We start from the raw sequence: 17,275 nt of genomic DNA, 5'->3' as shown, positions 1-17,275 counted from the left end.
GCTATATTTTAACTATAGAATAATTAAAAATATATAAATAGATGGTTTCCCAATGCATTTCAAGATAGTTTTTTAAAAAATATTTTTATAGTTTCAAAGTGCAGTCGCAAAATACTTATTATTCATAAAGAGAAAAGAGTAACTTTAAATCTTTATTACATTTTTTATGTGTATGAGTATATTGCCTGCATGTGTGTTAGTGCACCTGTGTATGCAGTGCCCATGAAAGTCAGAAAAGGGCATTGGATCCCCTGGAATTGGAGTTATGGATGGCTGTTCACCACTATGTGGGTGCTGGGAATTGAACCTGGAACCTCTGCAAAAGCAGCCAATGCTTCTAAACCACTGAGCCATCTCTCCAGTCCCTGTTAAATAGTTTTAAATGTAGTTCAGTGAGTCAGTTATTTCTGGAGAATGGCTGGTTATTAATCTAAACTATGAGAGTAGGCATATGTGGCCTCAGTACCCTTATTGATCAGTTGTCCAGGTCAGTACCAAGTGCCTGAGACAATAAGATTTAGGAAGGAAAGGTTAGTTTGGGCTTACAGCTATGGAGGTTCCCAAGCCATGTCAACACTCTGTCAGTCTGTTTTCCCACTGGAATTTGAGACACAGGTGTTAATTGTACATAAAACGTTAAGCACAGTGGATCATCTCATCCACACATCTTTAATGGAATGTTTCAGTAACTTCTGATGATACAGAACATGTTCTCTAAAATTAGCATTCCTCAATATGATGAGAATATTCTATACCTGTAAATATCACTGACTTAGCATGTTTCCTTTATTTTAATAACTCCCACTTTGAGTCGGTTTAAATTCAGATTTTCTTCAGTTTATCACATCTCACTTTTTGTTTTCATTTTATGTCCATCATTGATATTCTCCAGAAATCTTTTAGATCCTGTCTTACCTCACAAGGTCACTCTCTACCCAATCTATTAAATGCTGGAAAAAGTGTAGAGTTATAAATGAAATTTTGGGGCTGAGTTTTCTTTATTTCATTCCTATAGATTCTTTGCATATGCTGTGTATACTGCTTGTCTTGGTTAAACTACTTACATAGTCTAGAGGAGCGGATTTATGCATTTTTCTTTAGGAATTGTAGAGCCAGCTTAGGCAATACAAATGAAATTTCCCTTCCCTAAAAGAGCCAAGAAGAGGGACTTCCATGGGAAATCCTTATCTCCATCCTCACAGGAAAGTTAAGTCCAGTGGGGTGTCTGTCCATCAGCAACAGCAAAATTTACAGGGGCATTTTATTTTTAAAGGTTATAGAAAACTTAAACCAAAAACCAGAACAAAATGAGTTTTAACAAAGGTCTAATCAGTGATGGAAGATAAGTAGTACATTTCTCTCTGAAAGTCTTCCTACAACAGTCTTTATTTCTCTTTCCCTTGTTGAGATGAGGGATAGTGTTCCTTGGCTTCCAGATTTTTAAGTAGAGAACCCTGGGGACACACTTTGGGTCCCTTTCCAGATGTAGAGCTTGTGTTTCTGCTTTACATGATAATGAAATAGAAGCATAAGAAAATGTCCAAGTCTTTGTCTGAGAAACAGTCTGTGACTCTTTATTGAAAATAAATATTTAAAACCCACTGAGCCAACTCTACTGATGGGGAGGTAAGAACAAAATTGCTTTATAAAAGAATGTGAGCGCCTCGGGATCACTAAATTTCCCCTGCGCTTGGAGGCAGCCACAGATAAATGAGCACACCTTGGCTACCTGGAAAATTCAACAGCAGACAGTCTGCCCTGCATAGCAGCAACCAAGAAACTGTCACCAGGAAACGTCTAACACGTTTCACCAGTGTCCTGGTCAAGTGAGATCATTTAGATGGAGCTGACACTGTTTTTGAAATACCTTGCCTTTCCAAACATTCATATGCACATACATTTCTGAGGTCACGCCATACATATCTGGCTTTAGAATCTTCTAGATTACTTACCACTAATGCCTTGTAATAGTACCTTTATCCTCAGTATAAAGTTTGATTTTAAAAAAAATGTAATGGGGCTGGAGAGATTACTCAGTGGTTAAGAGCACTTGCTGCTCTTGCAGAGGACCTGAGTTCCACCCCCCCCCCCGCATCCATGTCTGGTAGCTAACAACCGACCATAACTCCAGCTCCAGGGGGATCCTAGTTTCTAGCCTTTGTGGGCACCTACACTCACCTGTAGCTACCACCACACAAGCGTACATGTAAATAAATGGTACCTAGATAAACAAATTTTATTACCTTTATTTATGTACTTGTTTATTGTGTATTCGTGGGCCTTGCGTGTCATGGCACTCTTGTGGAAGTCAGAGAACACCTTGCAAGAATTGCTTATTTTCTTCCATCATGTGGGTTCCAAGGATGAAACTCAGGTTGTCGGGTTTGTTGACAACTAACTGCTTTTAATTGCTGAACCATATTGCCAGCCATAAAATTTGATTTTTAGGATCAGAAATTTATTCAGTTAATAAGGATCTGCCATGTGCTACAGGAAGGATTACTGGGGCTATTAATAGAGGAAAATTATATATTTGTATTTTAATTTGTAGGGCATGCTAGTACATGCCTTTAGTCCCAGAGGCAGAGCAGGTGAATCTCTGTGGGATCGAGACCAGTCTGGTCTAAATAGCGAGTTCCAGAACAGCTGGGGCTACAGGGAGACACTTTCTCAACAACAACCACCAAAAAAAAAAAAAAAAGAACAACAAAAAAGATTAAATGACTAAAACTATCATTAAGATTAGCAAAACTACATAAGCAATAATGATTAAAAATTGTGAAATAGGGGCTGGAGAGATGGCTTCATGGTTAAAAGCACTGGCTGCTCTTGCAGAGGACCCAAGTTCAAATCCCAGCACCCACATGGTGGCTAACAACCATCCATAAGTCCAGTTCCAGGGGATCTGAAGCCTTCCCTCTTCTGTCCTCTGCCAGCACTACACAACATGAGTATACTTATACACATGCAGGCAATACACTCATACACAAAAAATAAAAAATTTTTAAAATGGTAAAATAAATAGAATATCTTTTTCTATGCTGACTATAAAGCAAAATATTAAAGAGGTGTTTCATACATTCGTCTAGAAAAAAATTAAAAGTAGTGAATCCAGCTTTAAAATAAGTGAACAGATTAAGTAGTAAGTTTTCTGGAAAGCTAAAAGATATATCTTCACCCTTTCAAAGCAAACCAAAACAAAGCAGTGACAAATTCAATCTGGCAAGAGTATGCTCCTGATATTCCTGTCCTGCAGCTAGGCTTCCCAGGACCGAGACAAGAACAGATGACTTGCAGGCATGTTGATAGGTGTTCTGAGTTCCCAGTTTAGGAATCAGAAAGGTCAAGGTATGGTTGGATAGCAAATGGGGTTCCCTATCAGTTCCGGAACCAAGCAGAAATATTTCCCAAATAACAGCTCCCTGAGTTTGAGTGTGTGCACATGAGTTCTACACAGTCTCCCAGTGCCCCACAAGTATCACGTGTCTCTTCCCTCACACCCAGGTCCCTTCCCTCACATCCAGGTGCCTCAGTTCTGAGAATTGATTTTGCTCCTTTATTGAAAAGCAAGCACAAGCTAACCTTGTCTCATGCTTTTCACACTAACTGTTCTATCATCCCGGCCCACAGTATTACTCTCTGTACTTCGGGGTGTAGTGTAACCTGTTTCTTAAAGTTCTTTACAAGCTTATGTCTTTCTACCCGCTCTTGAATGTGAAACTAAGTGTACGTTAGTCAAATCCAACATTGAGTTCTTCACTGGTAACAGTTTGATTTTCCTTCCTTATGTTTTCATTACCATGAGGGCCCAGTAACATAGTTTTTATTCTTAATGTATCTCTTTTATTGAATTTTTGTGCATTTCATACAATACATCTTAATAATATTTAGACCCCCCCCAGCCAAATTTCATGCATTCTGTCATATATGTTAAGGCCTATCAAGTCAGGCTTTTGTACCCAGATGCCCCTTGGTGCAGATTCATCCACCGGGGTCTAGTCAGCCTGTCTCGAATCACCCCCTTAAAGAAGATCAACATTCCTTCACCCAACAGTAATCAGTTGCCAATAGTTCCTCGACTAGGGTTGGGGCCTGCTGTCCATTTCCCAAGCTCTATGCTGAGTCATGGGCCTTGGGCCCAGTAACATTTTTTAAGAAAGATTAACCCTTCACAGTATCAGTTATCATATGGGCTCCTGTATCTTATTTTCTTTAATTATTTATTTAATAACCACATACTTAGAAGAAGCATTTCATTACAACAGCATTGTCCTATTCAATAAAGGGGCAGGAGTCCATCATGGCAGGGAGGCATGGCGGCAGAAGTGGCTGGAGGAGGAGTGGAAACTGAGCTCTCACATCTTCAAGCAGGCACAGGAAGCAAGAAAGTGAGTTGAAATCCTGCAAGGCTTAAGAGCTCTGTAAGCCTGCCTACAGTGACAGGCTTTCTCCAGCATGGCCACACATTCTTTTTTTAAATTATTTATTTAATAACCATATAATTAGAAGAAGCACTTCATTACAACAGCATTGACATATTCAATAACAATTTCCAGAGCTAAGATGCATCTCATTCAAAATTGGTTGTAAATTTTTAGGTTTACAGTTGAATTAATATAGTTATACAATACTGTACTCAGTATAAATCCTATAACACATAAAATTAACCTTTAAAAACGATCTCCATTTCATTATTAAAATACACAGTTTCATACAGAGAAATTCATTTTTAATGCAATTGACATTAAGATGTTTGCACATGCGTTTCTAATCTCTATATATCTGATTATTACTAGTCACAGTCGGTTACTTCTAAGCTCTTGGCATCTGAGCATGGACATAAATTGTCAGGTAGATTTCAGTGGTAATGTTTTTCACATCTACTAATATCTTATTTAAATTATGAACAAAGTTCTCATTTTTGAAATGTTGACAGTCAAGTTTCCTTATTTCCCTGTAAATTTCCTATGTTCCCAAAAATATAATCTTGAATTTAAAAGCCTGAAAAAACCTTTAAAAGCCTGAAAGGTACAGTACTTTTGAAGGAGTTCTGAAAGTTGCCCGAGGAACAGGGGTTATTGCTTGGGTGGTGTCCTCACCTACAGTCCCACTGCCCTGCAGCCCCTCAGCATAGGCACACACAGCACACACAATGCTGTTCACAGAAACAAGGAATGGTAGAGATCCTGGAGTACTGAATTGTCTTCGTGTAGTCTACTCTTGAGTGGACCAAAGGTTGGGGAGATTATGAATGGCAAAGAAACCACCTTGTAGATCTTCTAGAAGGTATTACTCAGGTAAATGATGTCACACTGCCAAGATTGGTTTTCATTTTTTATTGTTTAGACACATTCGTAAACTTGATTGATTGGCATCTCTTGCTGGATTCCTTTTTATAACTTTTATAGACATTAATAGAGGACCTTACATTTTGCCTAAATCAGGTTTATTTTCTGGGAACTTCAAATTTTTTTATCACTTCTTAACTTCTAATGCACTACATATTTAATTTATGACATTTCCTATCCTTTATTTCTCCCCATCCAGAGGCACACCCATGCCACTGGGCACGAGGGGGCCTGTTGACAATTTTGATAAGACAAGTTTGGATGGAAGAGCAGAGTTAGAGGCCAAATGCAAATGAATTGAGTAGAATTTTGTTTGTGAAAGAGAGAAATGAGGTGAAAGCAGAAAATGTAGATTCAAGGTTGCTCTGTGTGACTGGACTGTAGAATTTATTTTCTGAGGAGATAGCTTTACTGTGAGAAGGATTAATAATATATCACAAGAGTTTTTAAAGAAACCATTGGGGGAAATCTGCCATTAATAAGAGGGAGGGTTGTTTTCAGTTAAAGTAGGAGGAGAAGGAGACAGGAAGAGGAGGGATGGTTAAAGATTTGGGAGTGGGAAGCTGGAGTCCTGATCTCAAGGTCTTTAATTTTTCAGTGAAGCATAAATTAAAGATAAGATAAAAGCCAGCTCCTTTTGGCTTGGGAATGAGAAGGGGGTAGGGAGGAGACTACCCCTTGGAGTTTAGGGAAACAAGTTTAGGGACAGTATTGCACTTGTCAGCAGTTGGGCATTTGAGGCTTGAAATCAAATATTTAAAGTAAAACCAGTCTGTCTATGGAGCAGTTTTCACCCGTGGTATTCAGCCACAGCTGCTTAGGTTCAGAAAAGGCAAGTAACTGAGCAGATACAGGCCCCAGATTTGCCGGGGGTAAGAGAGAAGGCAAGGAGATAAAGTTGTTTGTAGTGATGATAATGATGGACTACGGCTCAAATTTGGATGGCTTCATCAAGAAATATTTTAAAACCTTACTTCTGCAAATATACTTCCATATCAAGAGCTCAGGCTTAAATCAGACCATCTGTGTTCACATCAATTTCTGTTCCCTTGCCTGTGGCCTTGGGCAGGCTATCTAAGAGTCTTTTCTACCCTCTCCATCTGTAAAATAAACATACCATTGTCACCTGAATCATAGATAGCCTTATAATGTGCATTGAGTTTTTAACACCTAGGAAAGGACAGTTTGAGCACTGGGATAATGGGCAATTACTGTAATTAATATTATTCATCCTGAGCTAGTATGTTACTTTTCACTTTGTCTAGCAAGGAAGAAATCTTCCTGTTTCTGTGATTGTTACCTGCCATGTGGATGCTGGGACTCAAACCTGGATCCTTTGGAAGAACAAGTGTTCTTAAGTGCTGAGCCAGCTCTCCATCCCCCACATTTGTTTTTAATTAACTCATTCACCTTTAATTTTTACTCTTGTTCGCTTTTACATTTATAATTAGAACAAAATGGTAAACAGAAAATCTCAGAAAATCTAGTTTCAGGCATAGAATTTGATATAGTAAGAAATAAGTGCATTTGGCTACATGTCAGCTTTCCGACAAGAAGATACCTTCTGGTTTTGGGAGTTGGGGTTGGAGGGGGATGAGGCTATTTGAGGACAAACAGGCTTAAAATTTTTCTTCCTCACTGTAGTTGTTTGCCCAGAAATCATTATATTTCCTATTTATCAAAAGTACATAAAGGCCTGGTGCGGTGGCACACGCCTTCAATCCCAGCATTTGGGAAGCAGAGGTAGGCAGGTCTCTGTGAGCTCAAGGCCAGCCAGGACTGCATAGTGAGAGCCTGTTTCAGAAAATGAAAAACAAAAAAGAAAGAAGGAAAAATGTACATAGGGACTGGAGAGATGGCTCAGCAGTTAAGAGCAGTTGTTGACCTTGCAGAAGACCTGGGTTTGGTTCCCAGCACCTATATTGGGCCGCACACAACTGCCTGTAACTATAGCTCAAGGGGCTCTGACAGCATCTTCAGGCCTCCTGAAATTCCAGCTCTGAGAATCGAACCCCCACTTCTAGCCTCTCTGAGTTCCCCCATACACATTGTGGCATAACACTTGCACAGGTACACACATGTACACATAAATATAAATAAATTAACAAACCTTCAAATGTACATGGACTTTGCTATTGGTTCATTGTGGCTTTGCAGTGTTAGGATGCAGCATTTAAAAAAAATACTTTTTATTATTTTTATTTTATGTGTATAAATGTATTGCCTGCATGCAGATAGGTAGGTGTACCTGTGTCATGCAGCAGCACATGCAGAGAGCAGAAGAGGGTGTTGTATCCCCTGGAACTGGAGTTATAGACAGTTATTAGCCTTCATGTAGGTGCTGAGAACCAAACCTGGGTCCTCTGCAAGAGCAGCCAGTGCTCTTAATCACTGAACCATCTCTCAGCTGTAGATGAGCATTTCTGTGTTTTATTTGTTGGTACACTTTCTTATATTATTTGTATTTTACTTTCTATGGCTTACCAGATTACTTATTCTGAATAATAGTAGACAGAGGTACCAACTACTTAACTAACCTTACTGTATAATATTTCTTTAAAATCTATAGCATGTGTAAACCAGGCATCATCTGGGTAAAAAGTTACTTATAATTACCCCCAAAGTCCTTGTGGATCACATCAGAATGGACTGGCCAAGGTGTTGAAGTTTAATTCTCAAAATTAATAGATAAAACATTGACTTCCATGCAAATAGTAAGAACTTGTGTCAAGTGTTTTTAATTAAGTCTCTCACCTTTAGCTTGTGCTTTTGTAGTCATAATTGGAATGAAATGATAGATAATAAATCTCATGAAATCTAGTTTGAAGCATAACATTGGATAAATAGTAACAATTAAGTGTATTTGGCTGAATGTCAGCGTTTAGACAAGCAAGATGTCTGTCTTGTGATCATCTTTCATTGAACTCATTAATACGAAAGCCAGAAAGACGTTATAACAGGCCCAGAGAAGACAGAAAGCCACATCTTCATAGTGGGTTAAGGGATACCAAGATGAATTTACTTAGAGGTACAAAGCTGACAAAGTAATCAGTAATCCCTCATATCCCAGAGGACACCATTTGCATTTCTATGGACAGAGAGCCCTGCATGGTGAGCACTTTTCTTGGAGTTTAAAATAACTCACAAGATACTCAGTAAATTGTTCCCTGTGAAAAGTGTTCAACAGTTTATTCCCTACCGAGGAAAATCTGAGTTGGCTTTGGCCACCCTGGTGAGATGTCACACACTCCCAGGACCCTTTGCTTCCTGAGATTTTGAACTCCAGTATTCATCACTGCTGTGTTAGAGTTTTAAGTTTTCATTTTATCCAGTTCCTAGACCAAGGACATTTTTAAAATGGGATTTTTTTAATAACAAAGTTACGGTTTGGCATGGTCTCGCTTATGGAGCTGTGCAGTGTTCAGTGCTCCCCTTTCAGATTTGAGATTACTTGGAAGCTGAACTGTTGTTACTTTGAGGGGGGAAATGCCACTTTCTGTTTTGGTTGCCCACTCTGGGAGAACTGGAAGTGTTTTGGCAAGAGCTGCTGAGCAGTCTGCAGCTGTTCAAATACTTGGAGCCTTATGGTTTGCTGTGGATTTTGTTCTGACCCCCTTTCCCCACTTAAAAAGGAAAGAGAAATTGAACAGCCAGGGTGTCTACTCCCCCACCCTTTTCTTAAATCTGTTGTTTGGTAAACCAAGTTTTACCCTTTTAACCAGAGGCTGTGTTTACCTTCAGCGTTTGCAGTTCTGCCTAATGAGTCAACTGGTATTGAATTCACAAAAGAGACTCCCTCCCCCATATGTTTGCCAAATGTGTGTACTCCCTCAGCTCCCAGGACAGAGTAGTTTAGGCACAGAGCCATCAGCAGGTGCTTGTTAGATTGGAATTCTCAACTGTTTGCTTGACTGGCCAATGGTATTTTGCCCATAGGGCTGTCTGAGGGGAAGGTTCTAGAGAATGCATCCTTAATGTTTAAGGATGAAGTCTGACTCTTACTGAGGGCTTTAATTTGACCTGTGAGCTTGGTTCGGCTCATCAGAATGAGATGTATGTCTTTGGACATTAGTGTTGCCAATGGGGACTGAAATTGCTTGAAATAAAAGATAAGACACCCACTGAGTCTCAGGACTCTGAGATTGGGAGCCCGTGTGACATGCTGGAGTTAGGAGGCGTTTTCAGCAGACTGTTGTTTAACTCTTACTAGTAATTAGTGATTCATTTCTGCAAAGCTCATGACCATACCATGAACAGTTAGATTTTATGCCAGACAACTTTAGCACTTGCTTCATGGTCTTTATAGCAAGGGAGATAAAGGGTTGCATGGCTCTGTTTGTGTTCAGGTCAAGTGGAAATATTTGCCCCTCTACGTTGGAGTTAAACATACAAGCAGAGGAGCCAGACAGCTTTCCATTTGATTCCAAGACATATCTCCCCATTGTCAATCTGTTGTATCATATTTCTGTTGAGATTCTTAAGATCTTTCACTTACTTGTTTTCAGACATAAACTTGATATATTTATTGAACCAAATTATGAATTATTGGGGAGTTCTGTTTCCCCCAGTACACATGACAGTAATTGTGTTCTTTTACCAGGAATATGAGCTACTTTTTAATATTTTAAATAGGTTATAAAACAAATGATTTCTCTTCAACTTGTTTTTATGAATATTTAATATCTCTTATGTACTGTGCTATTTTACTTGGCTTACTAAACAGTTTTGTAAGAACTTAGTGTTATCTAAGAAGTCTTTGGAGTACTATTAGATGTTATTACTCTATTATGACCTAGATAAGGAATAGTAAACTATTTTTAAATATAGACACTAAGCCATCAGAATTAGCGTTTTAACATATGCACATTTGCACGTGCGCACGCACACACACACACACACACACACACACAGGACCTAATTTACCACTCTTCCTTTTTTCTTTTTGAGAGAAAGAAGAGTCAAAATGTCAGTAGAGGGGCATCTGCCTCAGGGGAGTCAGGGGCTGAGGAAGGAGAGAGCCGAGGTTGAAGAGGAGGAAGGCCCAGCAGATTTCAGGGAAGGGAGATGGTGTTGAAATTTAGATTCTCCTTCCTCTGGTCTCTAGACTTTTGATTAGGGCTTCTGAAGTGTGGTAACTTTTCATAGCTCTTCTGCTGTCAGAACATCTACGTCCGCCTCACAGGAATCAGATTATTCTGGAACCCACATTAACATGACTATATCAAGTCCAGGGCCCAAGGGTCCCTGACAGCCATTCTTTATATCTAGACTTCATTTTATAGCTGCAATTCTTTTTGAAATAGATAAAACAGAATTTTATCTTTTCATAATACAGTTGCTAAAATAAAATTGATTATTTGTGTGGGATTTTTTTTTTACTTGTATGGGTTTTTTTCTTTAACTCTTGTGTGTGTGTGATATCTATGTGTACATACACGTCTCCATGTATATGAGCATGTGTGTATGTACAAATGTACATGTGGAGGCCAGAGGTTGATGTCAAGTATCTTCCTGGATTGCTTTCCCCTTATATTGAGGTAGGATCTCTCACTTGAACCCAGAACTTGCCAGAGTCTAGCTTGCTCCAGGGATCCCTTGTTTCTTCTTCCCCTGTTCTGAGATTACAGGTAGACTGCCACACCCACCCAGCATTTATGTGGGAATCTGAACTCTGATCTTAATTCAAGCCTTTACTTGCTTTTAAACACTGAGCCATCTCACCAGCCCCTATTACACATGCTTGGAATGTTAAGTAATAATTGAGCATTGGGTTTCTGAGTGATTCATGATGAGGACAATTTTTCATGTATATTTAAAAATGTTTTTAAACATATTTGAATTTGGGGGAATATAGATCATATTGTATTTTGTAGTCATTTGTTCATGCTTACATGTTTGTTTTTTTAACCCCAGCCATCAAACACAGACAACATGTTGGGATCATCCTAAGATGACTGAACTCTTTCAATCCCTTGGTGAGTGTTACCTTATCTAGTTGTGACAACTAAAATCTGGGTATTCATAAAAGGACATAGAGATAGTCGTTTCCTCTTCTTACATGCATGAAGGGATCGTGCCATGACATATCAAGAAAAAGTCATGACATTTATGCAAGAGTTCTGAGTGAGATTTGGAAGCAGTTGAACTTCTAAGGGCAACACACAAAACAAGCATTGCCTTTCTTCTTAAGGGAGTGTGTGATTTGGAAGTGCACCAGCCAGAAAGAGTTCATTTGGCAGGAAAAAAAATGTGATTGTTGTAAGCTTTACCTCTCTCGTAATAAATGATTTCATCTTACATTTCAGCTTTGTTTGGAAAAAAAAATACAGTGACAACATAATTACCTCAGATCTGTTTCTTTAAATCTGTTTTTTGCTCTCATTCTATATAGGAAATTTTTATCCAATTAGCTTACCTAATTTTAAGTTATAAACTAATTTCATTTTATTAGAAAAATGCAAGAATTCTGCTCTTGGGTTAATTGTCGGTAGATGATGACAGCCTTATTCAGGCTGATCCAGTGATTTTAAAGTTTGTTCTTTGGGACACTGAGGGGATGTTAAAGGGAGAGAGCACCATCCTGTGCCTCTCTGTCCCATTTCTAAAAGAGGTTCACGCTCCTGCATGTGCCCTGGTTTTGTGTGAGGCTTCAGAAATCAAACAAGTAAGAGAAAATCACAGATTTAGTTTATAAGACTGAGACAAATTTTGGCCATTTTTTGAGTTTTCTTCCAACTCTACTAGTCTGATACTCAATCTTTAGGGGACAGAGGAAGAAAGTATAATTTCCATTCTTTCTGAAGGTATGAATGTTGATTATCAGATTATTTTAACCGATACTAGGACAGAAGCAAGTGGATCAAGGTGGAAAGAACCCAGAATAACACAGCCGTATGAGTGCAAAGATGGACTGCTTGACAGGAAACTAAATGTCCTTTGGGGAAAATAACCCTGGGGAGGACCCCTGTTGGTAGAGGAGTTTAATAGGCCTCAGTGGTCACTATTCCCTTTTCTGCCTTTTCCTACATGGGGCAGAAAGTTGTGAACCATGCTCATGCATCCTAAGGGTCACAGCTTTACTCCTACAATACAAAGCAGGTTGACTGAAGAAAAGCAGGACATCATTATTTGATCAAAGTTTTGTGTCAGGTAAGAGTCTTGAGAAATGAAGCAAGTCCCCTCGGAAAGCTTTCTGTCTTTCCACATAGTTTTGATGAATCTGTGAGGGAGTGTGATTCGACAAAAGGCTGTGATCTAATGGTAAACAGAGAGGAGCTAGCTCAGCCTGTGTGTTCAGACTCTGCTCAGCCTGTCTGCATGTGTAGGTCAGGACATGTCACATGAAGATCTCTAAGGCAAAATGGAGAAGGTCAGAGTGACCTTTTTCAGTTTTATGGCTTACTTTGAGAAAGAGGCCTCCAACTTTTTATGACTTATCTTGGGAAAAGAAATTCTGATTTCTGTGACTTACTTCATGGGAAAAAGAATAGGAGTGGGGATCGGAAAAGTCCTCATGCCTCAAGCCTTTCGGTCTTCTTCAATTTAAACAACAAAGCACATAGAGGTTTCAAGACCCACCACCTATTTCAAAGTGCTTTTTTGGAATTTCTGCACAGCACTGCTTTGAATATATCTTAACATGGTGCAAATGATCATTTGATTATTTTCATAAATGTGAAATTTAGGAGAATTTTAAAAATTATAAACATACATTTTTCCATGATCCAAAATAAGCAAATATATTCATTCTTGGCATTCAGTACAAGTTAAGTAATAAGCATGCTTTTAAATTGTTCCTTCCCATTTCAGCTGATCTGAATAATGTACGTTTCTCTGCCTACCGCACTGCAATCAAAATCCGAAGACTGCAGAAAGCATTATGTTGTGAGTTATCCTCCCACTGTTAACCACCTTGTCCTTTGGATTGCCTTGGTTGTTTTTGTTAAGACAAAGAGAAACAAAGCAGATGATATATTTGTAGCATTAATCTGCATTTCCATTGTCCCTCATTAAAAATTTAGCTGTGTTTCTATAAAAGCTTCATGGATGGCCCTGCACTGTGCACTAGTAAACATAGATAAACATATGCCATTCGTATTTGGAGTGCAAAATTACCCAAAACACAGGAAGGATGTGAAAAACTTTTTAAAAAATGATGCTAAAAGTATTAAATCATTGAATCAAAGTAATAGGGTATCATTAATGAGACTTTCCTATGGAAGGCATGCTATGGCCGTCATTTTACCTAAAGGTTATCCCCCCAACAGAATAACATAAAATTAAACAAACATGAATTTTTGGAGATAGATTTAGGCTCTCTGGATTCTATCTGTGCTTATAGTTTGGATGACTGAGTCTACCCAAGGAATATTGAGCCCTTGCTAGATATTATTATGCAAAGTAACACTTACCTACACTTTAAAGACAGAAATTTGGAAATTTCCATATAGTTACTCACTGCCCTTTGCTAATGCTGTTTGTTAGATGCCTGGGTGTTTCAGAGAAGCTTTGAAAATTATCCTCAGAAAATGGTATGCTAGGGTTGAAATTTTGGGTCCTTAAATGCCAATAGAGGGTTGATGAGATGGCTCACCAGGTAAAAGTACACAAGCCACACAATCTGACAACCCGATTTTGATCCCTGGGTCTCATATTGGAAGGAAAGAACAGGCTCTTGAAAGTTGTCCTCTAACTTCAACACACACGTAGTTGCACACATGTGCACATGCCCACATAAATCATACATGCACACAGATACACATAAAATAAAGAAAATGAAGTTTAAAAAAACTCAGTAGAAATTACCATTACATTTTTTAAAATTTTATTCATTATTTTTATGTGTATACGTGTATTGCCTGCATGTAGGTAAGTGCACCGTGTTGTGCAATGCCCACGGAGGACAGAAGAGGCTGTCGGATCCCCTGGGACTGGAGTTACAGACAGTTGTTAGCTGCCATGTGGGTGCTGGGATTCGAACCCAGGTCTTCTACAAGAACAACCAGTGTTCTTAACCATTACATTTTTAAGTTGACTATATAAGGAGAATTGAGCAAAGGCAGGATCATTTAGAGAAAATATAGCTATGAAAGTATTAAATAAGAGCACTGAAGTTCTTTGTAAATGAGACGTTTAAAGAACTGAGAAACACTTGCAAATAAGCCATAAAAAATAAGGATGGGGTGACCTTGACTTGATTAATACCAGCCTCAAAGGTAGATAGCAGGTTACAGTAGTTACAGTAACTGTAGAACTATTCCAAACACTGGAGCCCTCACACTCTGGCTAGTGACCTGTATGTTGAATGGGAAGAATGGGAGCAGATTGTGGGCACACAGAAAGCTGTCTATCTGTTCAGTGTATCTGTGGTGACAGACATCACTTTTAAAAGACACTCAACTATGTGCCAACATCCAGATGACAGGTCTAGAAGGCCTTCCCAGGCCTGACAGGCTATAAAATGAGAATGAATGAGTCAGGTACAAAATTTCCACTGGCCAAAGACTGTTTTGTATCGTGGTGAACATAGTCCCAGTTTTCTGTAATACTCTTGGGTAGAGAAACATATTCAGACTTTTGGAGTTTGCTATTGGTTCTTCTGACCCCCAAAAGAAACCCTCATGTTTATCTTATTCTCAAACCTCAGAGGAGCAGAAAAGAGACTCTTCCAGTTTCTAAACTGAACAACATTATGTAGTGTGCAGTTAGCAAAGTGCTAGGTTGTGTGCAATTTTTAATATTTGAGAGAATATCCCCTCAGCTACTAAGTAGGCTTCTACTTTCCCAGTGCCTCTGGCCCCCACAGTACTCCAACATGGGCCTATATCCTCCTTGATAAGCTTAGCTGTTTATGGCCCATCAACCCTTCCTCTCCCATTTTCTCTGTTTACTTGAAATGCCCTGACTCCTCTTCTGTAACTCTTTATTCCTCCCTGATACTGTTAAAAATTTACCTCTTCAGAACCATTTACAATCACATCCCACCTGCTTCTGATTTTTCCAGTATTTTATGATGGCCTGTAACGACAGGTTTTCACCTGCTTGCCTTCTGTAATGCGTGGTAGCTGCTCTGTGATCACACAAAATAGCTTTCAGTTCATAGTTACCCCTTGTTTCATGAAAATCCTCACCCAGCATTTTGCCCTAACAAGAGCACACACGTGGCATTCCTCTTTCATTTGTTTGGCTCCAAGATTGCTTAGGAGATAAAGCAAGACTAGAGACTCATTCCCACACTTGAGAGGCTCAAGTTCAGAGTGAGCATTGCAGGTGGACACAGTGGTCTTGCCTTTAACAGGTTTTCCCCTTTAGCATAGAGTGGCCCTTGGCTGGCCCATCTCTCCTCTCTGTCACTCTCTTTTGCCTTGCTCCCATCAGTTCAGGTTGATGACTGACAGGACAGACTCTGTATGCTGTTCTTCCTGGCAGCTCTGGTCCCAGCTCTTCCCATCAGCATCTCTTCTGTCACTGTTGTGTGCTGTTCCTCCAGGTCTCAGTCTGCCATCTATGATTTAATAAGGTCTTCATGACTGTTCCTCTAAAGTCACACATTCCTAAGAACTCCATCTCGTCCATTCCAATCGTTTTTTATGCTTTCTATAATGCTTGTCTTGGGCACTATGGCAAATTGTCAGAATCATGATTCTTAACTTCTGTTTTCATAGTTATTGTCTGCCTTTCCAAATGAATTTCATTTTTATGAGAGAGAAGAGTCTGTGTTCTTCTCTGCCTAAAACCCCTTATAATTTCTGGTGTTGAGCTGGAGTCCCTTAGCATATAGTGAGCAAATGATTTGAGTTTTAAGTTTACGTAGGACTACATCAAAGATGTGCAAAATTTGGAGTAGTGCTTTTTAGTGGTAAGATTCATTAATTTTGGCATATTAAAAATGTCACTTTTCAGCAGCAAACAAAACAAAACCAAAAACCAAATGATCTAGCTCCAGCATAAGTGTGGTGCATGTGAGAACTGTAAAGTTGGGTGGAAAAAATCAAGTGGTAAAAGAAGTCTATACAGTCCAGTTCCATTTACATACAGTTCAAAGCCATGCAGAACTAAATGCTATTCTATTTAGGGCACATATATCTGAAATGTTAATGCACTTTAAAAACTGAAATGCAAAGGTTAACAGTTATAGGGCTGGAGAAATGGCTCAGCAGTTAAGAGCACTGGCTGCTCTTGCAGAGTAACTGAGTTCAGTTCCCAGCACCAACATGGCAGCTCACAACCACCTGTAACTCCAGTTCCAGAGAATCTGATGCCCTCTTCTAGCCTCCATGGGGAATTGTATACATGTGACAGATGCACTTGCATGCAAAACACTCATATTCATAAAATAAAAACAAATTAATTAAAAAATTTTTTGAAGGTTAGCACTTATCCCTGTGATTATGACAGGTCATAATTACAGATAATGTTGGTACCATTCTTTTTCTTTATCTGTGTAGTGGTTTGTACATTTCTTACAATTTTCCTTGAACTGCACTATGCATTTTATATATGGTATATCCATATATATTGTTTTGTTAACAAAATCTTTTGTAGTAAGCAGTAGCAAAGAATCAAATAGAAATAGTGTCTGAGAAGGAAGCAGTCCCTTTAGAAGGAGCATAGAAGGCCCATGTCTTGCATGACAATTGTATTTGCTCAGCCATAAAATGCACATTGGATTTGGGCACATAGGTACTGATCTGGGATAAGAAGTGAGAAAGCTAGATGCACCTGAATCAGAGGCTTGGATATAGGTCAGAGAGCATCAGGTAACAGGGTCTGATGGAATAGCTTAGCTCTTTGTCCAATATCCAGATATCTCTTTAAATTCACTTTACATTAGTTGAAAGGTCTTTTCCCTCCTTTCTTATTATAATTTTTTTATCTGTATGAATATATTGCCTGCATGCGTATAAGTGCACCCATGTCATGCAAAG

The 17,275-nt window shown here is 39.0% G+C and overlaps 1 protein-coding gene across 1 annotated transcript in view; it reads left to right on the top strand.

Moving 5' to 3' along the window:
* Window positions 1-17,275, top strand: part of Utrn (utrophin) — a gene marked incomplete in the record, with an annotated part of 557,450 nt that overhangs the window by 450,368 nt on the left and 89,807 nt on the right. Inside the window, 2 exon segments of the mRNA XM_029561956.1 lie at window positions 11,262-11,323; window positions 13,158-13,232. Of these exon segments, the coding sequence (XP_029417816.1) occupies window positions 11,262-11,323; window positions 13,158-13,232 (137 nt within the window).

This window comes from Nannospalax galili, unplaced genomic scaffold, assembly GCF_000622305.1.
Source record: "Nannospalax galili isolate Female #2095 unplaced genomic scaffold, S.galili_v1.0 scaffold154, whole genome shotgun sequence".
Taxonomy (NCBI): Eukaryota; Metazoa; Chordata; class Mammalia; order Rodentia; family Spalacidae; genus Nannospalax; species Nannospalax galili.
The sequence above is the reverse complement of the archived record's forward strand: the minus strand, read 5'-3'. Positions and strand labels throughout refer to the sequence as shown.